At 39.3% G+C, this 20926-nt stretch overlaps 1 protein-coding gene across 1 annotated transcript in view; it reads left to right on the forward strand.

Annotated features, from left to right (window-relative positions):
- Nucleotides 1–19395, forward strand: part of CENPE (centromere protein E) — a 61996-nt gene extending 42601 nt beyond the window's left edge. The window contains exons 30-43 of the mRNA XM_063310732.1: nucleotides 74–208; nucleotides 466–624; nucleotides 2825–3037; nucleotides 7585–7659; nucleotides 8838–9050; nucleotides 9827–10036; nucleotides 11163–11369; nucleotides 11626–11847; nucleotides 12593–12796; nucleotides 13606–13718; nucleotides 15325–15422; nucleotides 15866–16025; nucleotides 17328–17590; nucleotides 19103–19395. Of these exons, the coding sequence (XP_063166802.1) occupies nucleotides 74–208; nucleotides 466–624; nucleotides 2825–3037; nucleotides 7585–7659; nucleotides 8838–9050; nucleotides 9827–10036; nucleotides 11163–11369; nucleotides 11626–11847; nucleotides 12593–12796; nucleotides 13606–13718; nucleotides 15325–15422; nucleotides 15866–16025; nucleotides 17328–17590; nucleotides 19103–19191 (2361 nt within the window). The 3' untranslated portion in view covers nucleotides 19192–19395. The remainder of the gene's footprint in view (nucleotides 1–73; nucleotides 209–465; nucleotides 625–2824; nucleotides 3038–7584; nucleotides 7660–8837; nucleotides 9051–9826; nucleotides 10037–11162; nucleotides 11370–11625; nucleotides 11848–12592; nucleotides 12797–13605; nucleotides 13719–15324; nucleotides 15423–15865; nucleotides 16026–17327; nucleotides 17591–19102) is intronic.
- The last annotated feature ends 1531 nt before the right edge of the window (nucleotides 19396–20926 follow it).

A 20926-nucleotide genomic window follows, 5' to 3' on the forward strand; every position in this document is an offset into this window, starting at 1 on the left:
TTTTTATTGGATATGGGTTTAATTTAAATGTGGTGGTCGACTTGATTGAGTGTGGCTTTATTTTTTGTTAAAGAATTTGGAACTGCAGGAACAACTGAGGGAGGCTAATAATTCACTCAGAGAACAGAAGGAAATGGTAGAAGAACTGAAAGGAAAAGTCATAGCCACAGATTCTCGGACTTCAAAAATTCATGAGCTGAAGAAAAAGGTAAGAAAAGTGCAATTTTTAAATTTTTACTATTAAAGAGTGTCTGCTGCTTAAAGTTCTCCACTTCCCTGGTAATAATCCTTATTTAAACAAAAGGAACTACAGGAACCACAATTCCAGGAACTTTTAATAGTTCTTTGTTTTATACAGCAGAAAATGCAAGTGAGTGATTGTATCTCATGATGTGACGTTCTCTCTCTCTCTCTCTCTCTCTCTCTCTCTCTCTCTCTCTCTCTCTGTTAATATATTTATTTAAGACTGAGGATAATCAACTAGAAGTGGAGAAATTGTTGGTGTATGTAAAATCACAAGAAGATGAGGTAAATATCCAGAAGAATTTGGTTCTTGAGAAACACCAGACGTTTCAGAAATTTGAAGCGGAGATTAAAGAAGAAACAAAACACTTGAAAGAAAAAGTAAGAAAATGACAAGTCTCTAATTTAAAAAAAATCAAGTCTGGACAGGTGAAAAGGAACTATTTTGCTAATTTACACAGCACATATTCATACTATGGAACTGGCTATACAAGAAGCAGTATTAACCAGATTTGTGGAGGAATGAGCATTCAACAGCTATTACTATATGATGGTTTTGCACCCCCTCCCCTTTCAACAGTAACCTCTTTCTGAAGACCAGTGTCAATGGAACATGGGTGTATTATCCTGTTCATGTCCTTGTGGGCTTGCAATAAGAGTCTAATTGGCTTCCAAGAGACTGGACTGGAATTTGATTTGATTGAGCACTACTCTTTCATGCTCTTAGAAGTTAGAGCAGTCTCTACAAAATATATAAATTACATTAAAACAAATTTAATTTTTTGTCCTGATTTAACTTTGGATCATGCAACTTGAAAATCAAGTGTGATCCTCATCTTACAAATGTTTATGGCCCTGATCTATACCAAGCATTCTTCCCCCAAGGGTATTTATCTAGGATGTCAACATTATTTACTTGCTCCATTCCTGTTCAATGTTTTCATAAAGTTCAGAGTGGGCCACCAGAAAAACCTAGACTTCCACACGTGCATACACATGCACACACCATGTTGGCAAAGAAACCCATGCCTTTTTTGCTTTATGCAGACAACTCTCTAATTTGCTCTAGGATTTCTGTAGGACTCAAAAGTAGACTGGTGGCCCTTACTCAGTATTGCAAGGATGATACTGTGGGAATAAAATATATGAGACAAGTACAGCCCTTACCAGGAGATCAAAAACATACTTTAATTCTTCCCATCACCATCCTACCAATAGCTTTGTAAACTGAAATTAAAGGATTTGCTGCATTTCCTGTACTTTGCCCTTTCCTGGGCAATTTAGAATTGCTATTTCATTTAAGTTCCTGTGATTTCAAAGGAACTTAAATCAGGATTCTTTTTTAATATTACCCGCATTCACACTTAGCCATGATTTGCTTTAATGATAGCTTACAAAACAAAGAAGACTAGGTTGATTTACACAGCAAGCTAAGTTGTAATGGTTATAGCTGCACAGGACACTAAGACAAATATATATAAATATATATATATATATATATATATATTATGGGATAGCATTATCTGTGAATGTGGATTCAGTGCCTGCACCAGTCCAAGTGAGGATCAACATATGTTTTAACTTTTGCTGCTTAAAAATGGAAAAGGAAAAATCTCAAGAATTGATTAACTATTATTTAATCTTAAGGACAGTTTAACAGAAATGTGGCCTCTTGTTTAAAGAGATTCTTAAGAAATAGAATGAAAGCCAAACATATTCTGACTGGATTACGGGGGTGTCTGATGGGGGAGGTGGTCAAACAAGTCAAGATGATGGCTGCAACTGTGCAGGTAAGGCAAGGCTTTAATTGCATAGTCACAACACCCATCCTGAATTTTAGGAACCCTTCAAACACCCCGGAAGGATTGAGTTGCAGTAGGGGAAAATTAATAATCAGGTTTAGAATTTCTAGAAACATATTGGAATAGAATTTATAGTCTATTTATGGAAGTGATTAATTCATAAATCAGCTAACCTTCAAAATGTAAAGTGTTCATAGTAATGTTTATGTTTGTACATAAGTATTTTAAATATTTACTGAACTGGAAAGTTAAGAAAATAGTATTTGTGAATCTAAAATAGTTTGAAAATATTTAAAAAGAGCAGTAAAAGGGATTCAGCTGTTTAGGGAAACAATTAGGCAAATTGAAGATCGGCGGTTCGAAACCGCGCGGCGGGGTGAGCTCCCGTTGCTCGTCCCAGCTCCTGCACACCAAGCAGTTCGAAAACATGCAAATGTGAGTAGATTAATTGGTACCGCTTCGGCGGGAAGGTAACGGCGTTCCGTGAGTCATGCCGGCCACATGACCACGGACGGGTCCTTAGGGACAACGCCGGCTCCAAGGCTTAGAAACGGAGATGAGCACCGCCCCCTAGAGTCGGACATTACTGGACTTTACGTCAAGGGAAACCTTTACCTTTACTATTTACCATAAAGTCTGATGCTACACAGATTTAGCTTTCCCTAACTGTGTCCTCCATATTCTGACACTGAATGATGGGTGTTCAAAGCTGCTTTTATCCTGGAAGGTACTAGCTGGGGAAGGCTGATTTAGTAATGGGGTAACATTCCATTTCTTAGATAATAAAATCAAATGAAGAGGTCAGCAGCCTTATTAAGGAAAAGAAACATTTGACAGCCGAATTGAGAGAGCAGGAGAAATATGTACAACAGCTACTGAAAGAGAACACCTTGCTTCAAAAAGAGAGAGATGACCTTCAGCAAGATTTGCAGAGCATTAGAGAAGAAAATAAAAGCCAACTTCAGGAGACCTTATCTGAAAACATTGCAGAGGTACAGGATGCTTTCCAGGGAATGGAATTCCACTGATATGATGTTTCTTATTATGTAAAACCATTAGTGCCAAATGTTTAGGTCAAGCTTTCAACTAAACATCCCATTACAACTTTCGTGAAATCTTGGATATAGTTAACACATCCTTGGGAAGTTGAATGCTTATATCAAAGTTGAGCACCCTTCAGGTAACCTTTAACATTTTTAGGATGGGCTGAGGGTTGATGTGCAGTGAAACCATGTCATGCAGCCAGGTAGGGACTGGATTTTCTGGGTTGAGGGATTCTTGTTGTTTATTCGTTTAGTCGCTTCCGACTCTTCGTGACTTCATGGACCAGCCCACGCCAGAGCTTCCTGTCGGTCGTCAACACCCCCAGCTCCCCCAGGGTCGGGTCTGTCACCTCTAGAATATCATCCATCCATCTTGTCCTTGGTCGGCCCCTCTTCCTTTTGCCCTCCACTCTCCCTAGCATCATCATCTTCTCCAGGGTGTCCTGTCTTCTCATGATGTGGCCAAAGTATTTCAGTTTTGCCTTTAATATCATTCCCTCAAGTGAGCAGTCTGGCTTTATTTCCTGGAGGATGGACTGGTTTGATCTTCTTGCAGTCCAAGGCACTCTCAGAATTTTCCTCCAACACCACAGTTCCAAAGCATCGATCTTCCTTCTCTCAGCCTTCCTTATGGTCCAGCTCTCGCAGCCATATGTTACTACGGGGAACACCATTGCTGTAACTATGCAGACCTTTGTTGTCAGTGCGATGTCTCTGCTCTTAACTATTTTATCAAGATTTGTCATTGCTCTTCTCCCAAGGATTAAGCGTCTTCTGATTTCCTGACTGCAGTCAGCATCTTCAGTAATCTTCGCACCTAGAAATACAAAGTCTTTCACTGCTTCTACATTTTCTCCCTCTATTTGCCAGTTACCAATCAAGCTGGTTGCCATAATCTTGGTTTTTTTGAGGTTTAGCGGCAAGCCAGCTTTTGCACTTTCTTCTTTCACCTTCATCATAAGGCTCCTCAGTTCCTCTTCGTTTTCAGCCATCAAAGTGGTATTGTCATGAGTAAGGATGGCGAGCAGGGGGCTCTCACCCAGACTGTCAAGCGCATGCGTAGCACTGAGGAACTGTTCAGCCATTCAAAGAGACACAGATCGGGACCGCCTTAACCGTTGGGGTTTATATGGCTGGGTTTTCCCAACCTTTCTCAGTTTGTTAGGATTCTTGTTAAGTACTACTAATAAATATTAGAGACCAAGTCCTCGCCTCAGTGTGTTTCCTGGTAATCAGGACAGGTATCATCTGCATATCTGAGATTGTTAGTGTTTCTTCCAGCGATTTTAACTCCAGCCTTGGATTCGTCAAGCCCAGCATGTCGCATGATGTGTTCTGCGTACAAATTGAATAGATAGGGTGAGAGTATACAGTCCTGCCGTACTCCTTTCCCAATCTTAAACCAGTCTGTTGTTCCGTGGTCTGTTCTTACTGTTGCTACTTGGTCATTATACAGATTCTTCAGGAGGCAGACAAGATGACTTGGTATCCCCATACCACTAAGAACTTGCCACAATTTGTTATGGTCCACACAGTCAAAGGCTTTAGAATAGTCAATAAAACAGAAATAGATGTTTTTCTGAAACTCCCTGGCTTTTTCCATTATCCAGCGGATATTGGCAATTCGGTCCCTAGTTCCTCTGCCTTTTCTAAACCCAGCTTGTACATCTGGCAATTCTCGCTCCATGAATTGCTGAAGTCTACCTTGCAGGATCTTGAGCATTACCTTACTGGCATGTGAGATGAGTGCCACTGTTCGATAGTTTGAACATTCTTTAGTGTTTCCCTTTTTTGGTATGGGGATATAAGTTGATTTTTTCCAGTCTGATGGCCATTCCTGTGTTTTCCAAATTTGCTGGCATATAGCATGCATTACCTTGACAGCATCATCTTGCAAGATTTTGAACAGTTCAGCTGGGATGCCGTCGTCTCCTGCTGCCTTGTTATTAGCAGTGCTTCTTAAGGCCCATTCAACCTCACTCTTCAGGATGTCTGGCTCTACCTCACCGACCACACCGTCAAAGCTATCCCCGATATTGTTATCCTTCCTATACAGGTCTTCTGTATATTCTTGCCACCTTTTCTTCATCTCTTCTTCTTCTGTTAGGTCCTTGCCAACTTTGTTTTTGATCATACCCATTTTTGCCTGGAATTTACCTCCAATGTTTCTAATTTTCTGGAAGAGGTCTCTTGTCCTTCCTATTCTATTGTCTTCTTCCACTTCCACGCATTGCTTGTTTAAAAATAATTCCTTATCTCTTCTGGCTAACCTCTGGACATTTGCATTTAATTGGGCATATCTCCCCCTATCACTGTTGCCTTTTGCTTTCCTTCTTTCTTGGGCTACTTCTAGTGTCTCAGCAGACAGCCATTTTGCCTTCTTGGTTTTCTCTTTCTTTGGGATGTATTTTGTTGCCGCCTCCTGAACAATGTTGCGAACTTCTGTCCCGAGTTCTTCCGGGACCCTATCTACTAAGTCCAGTCCCTTAAATCTATTCTTCACCTCCACTGCATATTCCTTAGGAATATTAGTGAGCTCATATCTAGCTGATCTGTGGGTCTTCCCTAATCTCTTTAATCTGATCCTAAATTCTGCAATAAGAAGTTTGTGATCTGAACTACAGTCAGCTCCAGGTCTTGTTTTTACCAACTGTATAGATGTCCGCCGCCTGTGGCTGCAAAGGATGTAGTCAATCTGATTTCGGGGTTGTCCATCTGGTGAAGTCCATGTATAAAGCCGTCTCTTAGGTTGTTGGAAGAGAGTGTGTGTTATGCAGAGTGAGTTGTCTTGGCAAAATTCTATCAGCCTATGTCCTGCTTTGTTTTGTTCTCCCAGGCCATGCTTACCTGTAATTCCAGGTGTCATTTGACTGCCCACCTTAGCATTCCAGTCTCCCGTGATGAAAATAACATCTCTTTTAGGCATGTTGTCCAGTAGGTGCTGCAGATCCTCATAGGACCGCTCTACTTCAGCTTCTTCAGCATCTGTGGTTGGGGCGTATATTTGGATCACTGTGATGTTAGATGGCTTGCCCTGAATTCAAATTGGGATCATTCTATCGTTTTTTGGATTGTATCCAAGCACTGTTTTAGCCACTTGACTATTAATTATGAAGGCTACTCCATTTCTTCTGTGGTCCTCTTGTCCACAGTAGTAGATCTGGTGGTCATTTGATGTGAAGTGGCCCATTCCAGTCCATTTCAGTTCACTGACGCCCAAATGTCTATCTTTAATCTTGACATCTCACCAATAACCACATCCAATTTGCCCTGGCTCATAGATCTTACATTCCAGGTTCCAATGGTGTGTTGATCCTTAGAACATCGGATTCACCGTTCAACACCAGCACCGTCAGCCGCTAGCCATCCTTTCGGCTTTGAGCTAGCTGCGTCATCACGTCTGGGGCTAGATGAACTCATCCTCTGTTCCTCCCCAATAGCATTTTGACCATCTTCCGACCTGGGGGTCTCATCTTCCGATGGTATACCGACATATCTCTGGTTGTGCTGATCCATTTAGTTTTCACGGCAGGAATAGTGGGGTGGGTTGCCATTACCTTCCCCAGGGATCGCATTTAGTCTGACCTCTCTGTCATGACCTTCCTGTCTTGGGTGGCCCTTCACGGTTTAGCTCATGGCATCACTGAGGTGCTCAAGCTCCAGCACCACAACAAGGTAACGATCCTTTGCTGAAGGAGGGATTCTTGCATTAAATCTATTTTAGGTTTCACATTATAAAAAGGTAGAATACAGTACCACTGATTTTTCAGCCTTTGTCCAGTGGTATGGTCAGTGAGTATTATAGATTGTCACCTACATTTGGTTTAGAAATTATATATGGCTCTAAGACTATAGGTTACCCACCCTGTTTTACCAAGTTGGAGCTGAAGTGGGAGAAAATGAGACTTGTAATACTTGGTTTGAGAGCACTAATTTAAAAGAAATTAAATGAGACTTTCTAAATCCTAATTTGTATCTAAGATTCACTTTGTTGATAGATATAGAAAATAATCACTGAGTCAACAAATGTCATCCATATTTACTAGGGGAATAAATACCAATGGAAACAGCATCAACCATGACAAAGCAAACCCATCTTAAGAGTTGCTAGCCTGTTTCCCATTTCAATCTTTCTTTAAAAACATTCTTTAGGCACATTTTTTCTATGTGGGAGCAAAGTCAGTTGATTTACTTTGTAATCAGCATCCCTGTCTTAGGCAGCCAAAAATAGGAAATTGGATGTGATCCTTTTCCATCTGTACTCTTGTTCCATTTTTTTTTTATCAACACGGATTCATGCTTGTAATAAAAACTCCCAGATAAATCTGGGACCCCTCTGACTGAGACCTTGTAAAGCCTTTAAAAATTGTCTATGCTAACTAGTAAACCAAACTGGGTATGACTGAGTTCTTTTGATTATCCTAGTTAGCAGGACATAATCTGCTCATATTGAGATGATAGCTTACTTACTACTGAATATATATTTTTCTTTCCAGGATTCTGAAATAAATGTCAAACAAGAGAAGCAAGACTGCTTTGAAACCTTGGAAGTGAAAATATTCAGAATAATGGTAAATGTTATCACCATTTTACTCTATTTCCCATTGATTAAATCTGTATTAAGTAGGATTATCACTCTTATCTCTTATCCTTCCTCTGCCTGTTCTCACACAAAGACTGAACTCCATCTCCAGCTATATCCAATCAATCTGTGATCTTGTATGTTATACAGGAAATTAGAGGAGCACCTGTTTGGGGTCCAGAGGTCTTGGCATAGAAAGGTGAACTGTAAATCTAGTGGGTTCCTCAGAACTGTTGCCCCAAGACCCATTTTGTTGTGCTGCTGACCTTTACAAAATAAACTGCTTTTAAGACCCAAGAAACTATTCTATGGGTAAAACAAAGAATTATTTTTTCCACATCTTTATAAGAGAATTCTCAGAGTTCTCTCTTTAGCCAACTTTCTAGGGTATCTCTTCTGCATCAGGATGATCAGGAAGTTCTCTTTTTCCTTTGGCAACTCTAAATTGGCACCGCAAACTGGTTCTATATATTCATTCATTGATTTCGAAGGGTTTTTCTGGTGGTATCCCTGATCCTGGCTGCTGGTGCATCTGCTTGGCTTAATGGCAGGGCAGTGCAAAGCATCCCACCTTGAAGCAACTACATCCTTTGGAAGACTTGGTATCAGGGGTGTCTGCAGGGTATGGTTAAAAAAAAGTCAAGATGGTGGCAGTGACAGTGCAATCGAGGCTCCACTTCTTTTTTATGCACGTTGCACATAAAAAATGGACAGAGTGTTAATGTTGATTGTACTATCATGGCTGCCATATTGACTTTTTTAATCACACCCTGCAGATATCCCGCATGGCATGGCTACTTTTCCACAGCTGTCTGGGAATGTATAATGTATACTTTGCTAAGCCCACCAACGAAAACATACACGTAGAAGAGCAAGGACAGCTGTAATGTCCAAGAAAGGGTACAGTAGTTTGCTTACATGAATGCAATTCACAAAGCGTGCCAACTCGTGATAGTCCTGACTGACCAGAAGATGTTTCTTTATAACACAAGATTATAAGCCTTTTGAGTATGAAATTTTATTTTATTCCTGCTATGACTAGCGATTTTAAGAAAATCACAGATTTTAAAAGATGAAAACTTCAGTCAGTAGCTATCTCTTTGCCACTTTGTAAATGCATGAGGAGAGTTCATAGGTGGATTTCAACTTGCTTCCTTTTTATTTCAGGAGGTTCTGAAGAAATTTCCAGTGCTGGAAAAAAGATCTGAATATTTCATAAATATATCTCTCCAGATTAAGAGCCAGTTTGATAACAAGAAAGCCCTAGTAGCCAAGTGGCTTCCTAACATTTGTCCACAGGAAGCCAGTAACATCAAAAGGCTTCAAATGGAATATGAACGCATAAATAACAGCCTCTACAGCTTGTTGCACAAACTTCAGGTACTAGCTTTAAATACTGTATCATACCACATGCTAAACCATTGAGTGGTTTGTTTAGTTTTAGCCTTGTATGTGAATCTATCCTTTGGGGTTAAAAAAACGTGATTTGTGGCTTAGTAGGCCTTATAAACTCAGCTAGTTGTGGCTTGGGCAGTAAACGTGGTTAAACAAATTCCTAGTTTACAGTCACGTGTGAAACCTGTTTCTATTAGTTCTGTTGCATGCTTTACATTAATTATGTTTAGAATTGTGTTATGTTTTAAGGAAGATCTCTATTGTATTAAAGCAGAGGTCTATCTAGCTCAGCCTTCCCCAGCATAAGTGTTTTCCAGACATGTGCACTTCAGCTCCCAGAATTCCCTAGCCAGGATATCCTTTGTTGAGAATTTGGGACTTAATGTCTATGTATCTGGAGAGTGCCCAGGTTGGGAAAGATTGATCCAGTCCAGAATTCTGTTGTCCACAGACTAAGAGCTGTTTTAGGAATAGAACATTTTGCACCTCAGGAACAGAACAGCATAAATTCTCCTTAAAGATAGATAGCATACGATTCTGGTTAATGGAAGAACAAGCTGTTGCAGTTTTTAACAGGGATGGTAGCCCCTGTTAAACAAGCCAGGTTTTATGGCACCTTTGAAAGTTTACCAAGCTTATTATAAACTAGTCTCATGGAGTAAAGCCTAAAATGGTATGACGCTTATCCCAGGATAAATGACTGAACCCGACTAGATTTTGAGCATTTATGTTTGGTTAATTAACTTCTTCACCTTCAACAGTACTTTTTTACCTGCTTGTGCAACAAAAGAACAGAATACTACACAAATGTCAGCAAGTACACAAGGGAGCTGCTTGATGAGCAAAGAACTCAACATGAGCTGCTAATACAAATTCAGCATCTCAGAAGGCCTCACTTGGAACAGCAGGGAGCTGGATCCCAGCAGTCTGGAGTCTCTGGACTGAACCAGAGCTTGGATGGTCTCACAGAGGTAGTGCTTTGCCAAAGTTTGCCTGCTTGGTGCTGCGCGAAGCTTGGGCTGGGGAAAGCAACATGCCAGGGCATTGCTATACCTCCAAGTACCATTTACAACACCCCCCCCCCCAATTAAAATGTAGTTCAAAAGAATTAAATGGCAAAAATCTCACAATATTGGCAAATCTCACGCAGCCTCACAACATTTGGATAGGGGAGGTGTCTTGAGCGCTGCATAACAGAACCTGAAAGATTTGCTGCCCTTTGCTATAGGCTGCGGTAATAGTTTCCATTATCTGCTGATTTAAGGTCACTGTTAGAGCTGTTTCCTGGAGACTCATGTTCCAGAGGCCAATAGAGAACTCAGGCTGATGCCTCAAGGATTCTCCCCCCTGATCCAGAATGACATTGTACAACGCCACTCAAAGTCTCGGGTCTTTCAGAAGTCAGTGAAGGGCTAAGAGGGCATTGGGCTTTTTTGGCCAGCACCAGTCATTGCATCTTTTCCATCTGGATTTAGAAGGAAAAATGCCTGTGCTTCATGGAAGATAGGTTATCAACAAAGTTAAAACATTTACCTTGGTATAATAATAGGTGTTCTTATTACTCAATACCGCTTTTCCTTCCAAGAGACCTCAGAGCAGTTTGTGAGGGAAGAACCCAAAAAAATAAATAAAACCATCATATAAAACAATTGAGCATTCTGTCTGACAAAAACAAAGATGTGCGTATATTTACATAGTTCGATGTGTGTGCTGCTTTGCCAACTGTATTTGAGATGGCACAGCAGAAGAAGGAATACTAAGCCAGAATTGAGAGTCTCTCCTAAAGGCTGTAATTCCAGGCAGAGCATTTTCCAAATTCAGTCCATAGCATGTCCAGTTAGGACTGTAGGGAGATAATAACATCACTGTTACTTTATTCCTGCTATGATGCCCTGTGGACAGATGGGAAGATAAGTCAGATTAAAGGTTTCACTTCGGTGCTGTTAACTGAGCTAGAAGGACTAATACTGTATCTGTGTTAAGGAGCTTCTGTATAAGTTCTTCCCCAGTTTCTGTGCTGCATGATGTGCAAAAACTACTTAAGTCATGGCACATGTCTTGACAAACCAGTTCATTTTGATGTATTTCTTGGCACAGCAAATTTTGAAAGAAGCTTCTGAAATGGAAGAAGAACTCGGCAGCACAGAACTTATGTTACAAGAGTTGGAATGTGAGAATGTAGAGATGGAACAGTATTTGGAGCAGTGCTCAGATCATTTTGATATGCAAGGTTTTGAGGCAAGAGTAAAGCAAAATAATGAAAAGCTTTTATCCATTGGTCAATCCCTAAAACCCAAAGCTCAGGTATGAAGTGCATTTTTAAAGTGTATAGCACAATATCATTGTGCATGTCTTGTTGAGTGTGGGCATGGAGATAATGCTGTACATGTAGTTGCATGTTTCTCATAGCTTAATAATCCAAAGCAATTTGGACTATTGGACACGTTGGTCTGGAGTTTGCAGAAAATGAATCCTGATGTAGTTGGATGACTCTACTGTATATAATAGAGAGCAATGTAATACCCTCCCCCCAACATTTGTTGCTGCCTTTATATTACAGCCCTATTTTCAAGCTAGATCAGAGCTAGAAGCCAGAAATGCCAACTACTGCAGAGAGATTGATGCTACCCTGAAAGCGTGTAGAGAAGAAACGAAGGAATTGATTCTACAGTTAGATATGTTAAAGAAAGAGCAAAAATCCTGTGCTGTTGCTAATATGGCACTAGAAGAAGAAAACCATAAACTAAGATATAAACTGAAAGCAACAGACCAAGATATAAAGGTGTGTTTTTGTTAAACTCCTATTTGGTGCCTTAGTCTGATCTCTATTTGCCTAATTTGATTAATACTTTTTTTTCTATGCAACTTTCCCTGTTGTACCATTTATTTAATTGATGTTTAGTCTCTGTTTTCCTAAATACAGTCTTCCCAAATCCACTCTGGTTCTTATACAAGTTTCCTAACAGCACATTAATTTTATCCAACTTTTCTAGTTGAAGAGGGCAGAACAATTTGGTTCATCTGCGTGGCAGAGGAATTGACTCCGACAAATCGTGACATTTTGATGTAAAAGAAATCTATAGAATGTTGCTGTTAAATCCCTGGTTACAGGGAAACATGATATTGGTAATTTTTGCCATGAGAAGCAAAGAAAAAGGGTGTTTTCCCAATAGAGTGTATGAAATGGCACTAACTTACCTTCTTTGAATGAGAAAATGTACTGTTGTGAATTAGTTGCTCTTATATTCATCCTCCTCTTTGATACTGCAACCCTTATTATTCTGATAGAAATGGTCTATTTTTCTGATCATTTTCATTGTTATCAGGCCACACTTTTGATATAAAGAGCCCAGCATTCAAAACATTGAAGTTATTGTGATTGAACTTCAGAGCTCCAGATCAAAGTATCTCTGCAAGTTTCAGGGTTTTCCCTTACCACCAGTAACAGCTGAACTTTTTCTAAACCTTAGATATAAAATCTGAAAGAGTTGTTCCATTTTCTAATAACACACTGTCTTTGTTCAAAGAATCTAAAGTGGAAAAACCAAGACCTGGAAAGCATAGCAAATGAAGCAGGAAAAAATCTCCAGGAAAAGGAGAAAATAATTGCCACACTAGAAATGAAACTTAAAGTGAGAGCTTCCAGGAGTGAAGTAGTCAGACTTCAAGCTGCATTAGAGGAAAAAGAAAATTGCCTAAGAAACGCATTAATTGAGAGAGAAACACTCAAGGTATGCATTAACACAAGTGACTTCTTTCCTCTGATGTTTCATGTTGGGAATAAAACATTCTTGAAGATCATTTTTAGACCCATGGGATTCACACAAAATGTCTCATACCTTCATACAACAAGACCTTCTCTCTGCAGGCCTTACCAATTCCTATCTAAAACTGCCCAGAGTCACTTTGAGTGAGATGGGCAGTGACAAAATTTGAAATATAAATAAATAAATCTCATGCAATGTTGTTCTGGGCTGCTGGACATTGCAGAAATCCGGCTACTGCAAAGGAAGACAAGTTTACATAAAAGGAACCATCAGCCCCAGTGCTCCGCTTCCTCCCAGCCTTGTCCTGACCCACTGGTTGTGGCTAAACATGCCCCTCTTTAAAGAAAAAGAAAGTGCTCTGCAACTTTGGTCAATCCTCTAGTATTTTTATGCAACCCAGTCATTTGCGGAATGGTTTTTGCTGTCACTGTTATGACTGATCCCATAACAAAAACAGGTTCCTGCAGTGTGTTTAGTTATGGCATGAATTGATTTGACAGAGTGCTAACTGTGATCTCTTGCGGGATTGGAACCTCCATCTAGAAGTGCTCCTAGCATTGTTACTTGGATCTGCAGAGAAATGTAATGCTCTTGCTAAAAGCTCTGTAAATCAGAATGTAGCTTTTTAAATATGATGAATTCCAAAAGCTTGTTATCTAATATATAAAAATAATTTCATTTTCTAAAGTCTTTGGCAAATTGGGTACTTGGAAATATATAGCAGTCATTTTCCCCCCTCTCAGTAGATAATGTTTTGTTTTCTTACCAACTAGGCCCAGGTGGATAAAGGTGCTGGATTATATAAGGAGGAAATTGAAGACCTGAGAACTCAGCTTGCTAAAGCTGATATGGCAAGAATGAAGCAATCCAAACTGTTTGATCAAGAGTAAGTTCCATTTCACTAAAAAGGCAATTCTTGGTCTCAAAGACCAATTCAATGGTCTCAACATTTATACAGACCACCACCTAAGGCATGGAGCAGTAATCCAATGCCTCTGTGCACCCTGGTGAGTTCTCCCAAGATGGCATCCGTGGGACTTCAAATTTTTAAAAAGCCAATAATGGCTAATATTTTGCATGATATTGGTCTTCTCACTTGCAATCTCACAAAATTTAAAGTATGAACTCCCAAAATCTCACAAGACTTCTGGCACTTTAAAGGTTTCTTTTGATTTCTGAACCTGAGCCACAGACTAACTAGAGGACCTGTGTAGACCACAGATTGGGAATCAAATGCTATGGGCTTACCTGTTCAAGAGTACAAGAACAGACTAAGAGAAGTATTATGTTCCTAGGCTTTAAAAATAAATTACAATCCCAAATTGTTCTGAACCTGTCTCCCTACCACAAACATTGTTATACTAGAGGATTAAAAAGAAAAGAAGTCTGTTATGTAGGAATCTCAGTAAAGTCCTAACAAACAAACTACATGCAGTGTGGACCAGGCAAAAAACCATCTTGGTATTGCCCCCAACCCTTTAAAACACTCTTCCCCCCACACTTTCAGGAACTGCCAATGGCCCCAACCCTACTTACTTTTTGTAGACAAGGTGAACCTATTCTGTCTGAACGTGATTTTGAACCATAGTTTTGGGATGTCTAATTATAAGGTTCTAATTTCTATTTATATTTTAAAAATATAAATTGTATGTTTTACTTTTTGTCACCCACCCAAAATACATCAGGATGGATACAGGATCTAAAATATTGTTAATTAAATGACACAAGTCTAGCTAGGGCAATCGGCAATCTTTGGGGCTTGCATGAGTCTTTATAAAGGTACGGCCTAGTTGGAATATAGTCCTCTGGGGCAGTGGCAATAAGGCCCCTTGTCTTTTGCTCATTGCCCAATTATTTTTGTAGATGGCAACATAAATAAGATGTATGATCATGATCACAGGTACAGGTCAAGGTGGTCCTTTAAATGATTTGGATCAGAACAGTTTCAGGCTGTTAACGGTGAATTCTAGCACTTCAATTTGTGTTCAGAAACATACTGGCAATCTGCCACTAGTCAACCTATGTTTTACATAATCTGGTCATCAGCTGTAGCAATAACTGGTACCCATTCCAAATTTGAAATGTTTTGCCACCATTATGCTCAGCCTCTTTAACTGAGCCCACCTCAAAACAGAGCACTACCATTTAATTTTTTAAGAATATATAGAGGATACATGTGAGACAATCTTGGAAACAGTGTTTATACTTGAAACTGGAATTTCGCTTTTGTCTCTTCTATTTAAAAAATAATCAAATCAAGTGGGTCATGAAATCTTGTGATCACCACACTGGGGATCCAGGATAGATGGATGGATGGTTAGATAGTAACTTAACTCTCCCAAGATATATTATGGTACTGGAATAGTCTTAAACTGTCAACAGGGCTTTTAGGAAGTTTCTAACTGAATGCAACCTTGCTCACTTTTGCAAAAACTAATTGTAGACTAAGATAAGTGATAATTTGATCTAAAACTGCACCTTCGCTGTCCTAGAATGGCAAATGCAAAAGCTCTGGCAGACCACAGGGAAGAGCAATTAAGGAAGCTAAAGGAAGAACTTCGTAAAGCACAACAAGAACAAGATGTAACAGGTAAGTACAAACCAGTGCATTAGCTTCTGGCTGTATGAAATCAGTTTTTAAGGTATAGAATTACACAAATGATCATTAAGCAGGAAAACATTTTCATCTTTGAAACACATTCCTTCGTGTGTTCCCAAAGTGCCAAGGAACGCTTTCAGAGCTATTTTGATAGTCTTACTTGAATATATTTATGTTGATTAGTTTCCATTATTGCTAGCGCTTTTTAATTGCCTCAGTCTTTTACATCATAAATGTTGGAAGTTTCAAATCCTGTGATAAAATCCCCAACCTGAACCACTGTCTCTTGAATGTCTGGTCTCAAATTATATCAAGTATTGCAAACAGATAGTTTTGAAAAAGCTGCAATGTTTGGTGAGTAATTGTGCCATCTGCAAGAAAGTTACAGTGTTGTATCTTCTTAGTTTCTAATAACCTTCTGAACAATGTTTCAGTAACGTCTAACAAAGACCTTCCTTGGCCATCTCTACCAATTACTTGTGGTGGCGGTAGTGGAATTGTACAGAATACCCATATGCTAGTGTTAAAATCTGAGCATGCAAAGCTGGAAAAGGATTATAATCAACTCAAGAAAGAACATGAGCTTCTGTTGACGTAAGTCTTCACATTCTGCCTGGAAACGTTGCTTGCAATGATTGTATGCATCTGAATGTTTCACGCTGAACAGGTAAATTTGTCTAAAAGACAATTAAGCTCTCCACACATTTGAAGATATTGGCCTGGCAAGATCTAAATATAACAGAGGGCTTAGCAAACAATACTGTGGTGCTGATAGATTACATTTGGCTTGCTCCCCAGTTTTATCAGATTAGGATGCTTTGCACAAGCAAATGAACTGCTGCCTGGATTTCAGAAGAAAAACAGAAAGCTCGTCCCCAACTTTCTAGTACAGCGAGCACATTTAGAAAATTGACAGCATGTTCTGGATGTCTGTGGTGGGGTTTGCCCATTCAAAGAAAAAGCTAGCATGGGATGCTGTCAAGGAAAATGTCTGTGGGCACATTGGTGCCTATGTGTGAGGACCATCACTTTATTTATTTATTTATCTAATTTATCCCCACCCATCTCCTCCCGTCGGAGACCTCTGGGTGGTTTACAACAAATGATTAAAACCATCAGAATAATAAAATACAATAAAAATACTATAAATAGAAATAAAAATAAAGAATAAAAATCCACGCGATGAAAGATCTAAAACAGTCCAAGTGTGGGAGGAGTGGTCTATAACAACCATCCCCATGTAACTCTATTCCCCTCTCCACCCCAAGGATCACATCATAATTAGTGCTGGAGAGATTGCAGAAAGATAAACAGTTGCCAGTAAAAAAACAAGCTTCGCTCCCAAATTCATGATCTAATTCAGAGTGGCTTTTCCCAGCACCAAGTTTCTTGCTTGCCAGCTAACCATGTTCTAAAAGCAGGAAGCAAAGTTCTATATTCTAAGTTAGGCATGGGCAATCTTTTGCTGGCTGGTAACTTTTTTAAGTGGCTGAGGATTGCAGTGGATTGAGTGATGATACAGAATGGGGAAGACTTAGGTTTTCCCTTTTCTTCTGAGCTTTGGGGGTACAATTCTTTAAAAACAGTATAATAGTGCTTAGAGTGAAGTTCTCATGTATTTTTCTGGCTCCAAATGGTGGGAAATTATTCCACCAATGTTTAGCAGCCGTGCCAAGGAGTGACACCAAAGTTCAGAAAAGGGGGCCTGGAGGTCCCAGGTTGCCCAACCTGATATATGTCATGAATGCATGGATAACCAAAGGACAAGCATGCAAGCTTCTGCAAAAAGCCAAGTGTAGGCATTTCTTAGAAGAAGAAAACTAATGGGCTCTGTAGGATAAGAAAAAAAAAGATCTGGACATCAGGTGATTAAATATATCTAATGTATTTTTTAAGAAATGAACTTAGCTTGAAAGAAGAAATTAAGAAATGGAAGGAGCGAGCTATGAAGAAGAGGGAGCGGACCTTGGGAGACACGGGTGAGGAGCGGAGAATCAAATCTCCAAGGAAGGTGGCAGCTCCATCCCTTTCAGCATTGCCAGCTTCTCCCTGCAGGGAGCGCTCCATGCAGCCAATTTTGCCTTTGGACACACCACAGTTGATGCCCTTGAACTGCCCAACAAATTTCTTTGATAACTCATGCTTAGGAATCGTTGCAGGTAAGTAATAACATAATGCATTCTTAGATACTAAGACAAAGAGCTTATTTCAGAGTAAGATTTTTGTGTGGATCACAAAAATGCTGCTGTGTTTACCAGCTCATTTTGGAAGGGTGTATTTCTGATCCATCTGGTTTTAATATGGATTGCAAAAAAAAAAAAAAAAAAAAGACCCTACAAAATTTTATGACCAGTAGAATTTTTTTCCCCAGAAAACTGCAGGGTAGTTATTCTTTATTCACAGTATGAGATAGCCAAGAGTTTCTGATTTTATCAAATAAGGCACTGGGTCTTTATATGAGGTTTAGAGGCTCTCCTGTCCTGGCATCTCCCACCTGCTGTGCAGTAGATTTACTCCTATGTAACTGAAAGCAATAGGAAAGGCATACAAGACAATTCTGGTACATAGTAAGATCAGATTGTCATAGTCCTCCTGAACACTCCAACTTAGAAATAAATACAACCTTTCCAAGATTTAATATTACAATGCAAGAATGCAGTTACATTGCATTCTTTTAAAGAAGCTTTTTTAATCAGTTCAATCATGTCTGATTCTCAGAGACTGCCTGGACAAGTCCCTGCAGTTTTCTTGGCAAGGTTTTTCGGGAGTAGTTTGCCATTGCCTCCTTCCTAGGGCTGAGAGAGAATGACTGGCCCAAGGTCACCCCAGCTGACTTTGTTCCTAAGGTGGGACTAGAACTCACAGTCTCCTGTTTCCAGCCTGATGCCTTAACCACTACACCGAACTGGCTGTCTTAAAGAAACTAGATTTCTCTTTATAGAACATCTAGATTTCAGCTTTGAATTATTTAAATATGTGCTGTTCTAAGATGACTGTCTGAAATCATATAACCAATTAGCAGATGGGCTTTCACTTCCCAGTCATTCCTCACACTCCTATCTATGGACACATTTGATTACACAGTTCAACTTCCTCATTATATCTTTGCTACTTATTGGCTCCTTGGTTCATCTGGTTACCAGTGTTGGTCTGCCTTTGTTCTCTTAATCTGAACACAAGTACGTTGGCTAAAGCTATTATTTGAAAATGTGAACAAAGTGCGGTTGGAATCATCAAAGACATTTGTCTCTGTCTCTTCAAGAGGCAAGTAAATCAAGTGGAATTATATATCTTGCAGAACACCTCATCTATCCTTGCCTGCTAGTCTTGATAATATCATTTCATATATTTCATTCCATCCAATATAATTTTTAATGAATTCCCCCTCCCCCGTTTATTTTCAGCTCACTGAGAGCCACAGTTTAAGTTGCCATTTAGTAAATTGCATATCCAGGAAATAGTGCACTGACAAGTTATTTAAAGAAGCTGCTCATCTGATATTATGGTTCATAATCTTGAGTTCATGAGGATTAATAGTGTGATGTTTTAAGAATGGAAAGGCTCCAAACAGCTACCAATTCTGATCAACTTATTTCCTTGTTGTTACATTGAGTACTCAAATATTTGTAGCTATTATTGTTAATGTAATTGCCAAATGTTCTTTCTAACAGACACAAGATCTAGCAAAACAGAATCTGAAGAAAACAGTTTGAACCACTGGCTTTCAAAAGAAGATGTTCCTAATTGTAAGACACAGTGACAGTCAGGTTCTTTCATGGACTCTGGGCAAGACTGATACATGCTGCTCAGTTTTTCCACTTCTGGGAAAATAAAACTGATGGTCTTTGTATTTATGTTCCATCGTACTCATATGTATTTCTTACACTTGTTTGGTGTCTCTCCATTACAGATTCATTTTGTATTGTATTTTTAAATGCATAAATAAAATGACTTTACATAAATATTTCTACTGTTTCGCAGTGTGATTTTCACTTTGTTTGATTGTAAGTGGGTTTTGTTTGTATATTTTTTATAGTAAATTTTATTAGGTTTCAAGAGAAGGATTAAAAACTACGAAGAAAGAATTACAAAGAAAGCAAAAAAAAACTAAAAATGTGTGGAAACACAAGATAATTTTTTTTCAAATTTACAAAAAGATGTGGCTTCCAACTTTTAACAGCAAGGTTATACAAAAATTTCCATAATCAATCTCTTACTCTATATTAAACCAAAACACCACATTATTTCTGTAAGTCATTCCACTTTAACACATAATAAAAATCACTACAGTTACTTCTCCCCCTTATATTAAAATAAAGAAAAAAAGTTCATATAAACCTCCTAAACATCTTTCTCCCCTCCAAAAGATAAAATATATTTAATTATTCCCTTCCTACCACTATTCTATACATTTCTGTCTACTATAATAAGAATCAAATTAAAGAGCACGTAAGTTGTCTGCTATTATACTTAATAGTACAACAATTTTAATAATCCCAATCTTAATAAACCCAAAAAACAAAGCCAGTTCAAAACAGTAAATGCAAATCCATAAAGGCAAATTGTTGTTGTTTATTCATTTAGTTGCTTCCGACTCTTCGTGACTTCATGGACCAGCCCATGCCAGAGCTTCCTGTCGGTCGTCAACACCCCCAGCTCCCCCAGGGACGAGTCCGTCACCTCTAGAATATCATCCATCCACCTTGCCCTTGGTCAGCCCCTCTTCCTTTTGCCCTCCACTCTCCCTAGCATCAGCATCTTCTCCAGGGTGTCCTGTCTTCTCATTATGTGGCCAAAGTATTTCCGTTTTGCCTTTAATATCATTCCCTCAAGGAAGCAGTCTGGCTTTATTTCCTGGAGGATGGACTGGTTTGATCTTCTTGCAGTCCAAGGCACTCTCAGAATTTTCCTCCAGCACCACAGTTCCAAAGCATCGATCTTCCTTCTCTCAGCCTTCCTTATGGTCCAGCTCTCGCAGCCATATGTTACTACTGGGAACACCATTGCTTTAACTATGCAGACCTTTGTTGTCAGTGTGATGTCTCTGCTCTTAACTATTTTATCGAGATTTGTCATTGCTCTTCTATAAAAGCAAATAGCATCAATCAAGTCCTTAAAGCAAACCAGGTGAACGTTCTTCAACCCTTATCCCACTTCAGAATAAACCAAAGCAGTTACATATCCCCACAATGTGCAGAGAGCTTTCCTCTTGAAAGAATCAAGTAGCCCAACTGCCCCACTCAAAGATTTCAGGCATTCCACCAGGAGATTGATTTTACTTATGGCTTGCAGATCACTCTCTCCGTTAGATTTCTCCAACTCCATTATCCAATTTTCATCCAGCATCTCGATAAAAATCCCAATCTCAGTCTTAAAAAAACCCTTTCTATTGCTCTTAAATTCCTCAGTTTCATCCACCACATCCCCAACCTGATGGCACATTTTAGATCTCATATTTTCCACAGTGTCCTGGATATTTTGCATAAAAGCTTGAT

Source organism: Candoia aspera, chromosome 8 (genome assembly GCF_035149785.1).
Source record: "Candoia aspera isolate rCanAsp1 chromosome 8, rCanAsp1.hap2, whole genome shotgun sequence".
NCBI lineage: Eukaryota > Metazoa > Chordata > Lepidosauria > Squamata > Boidae > Candoia > Candoia aspera.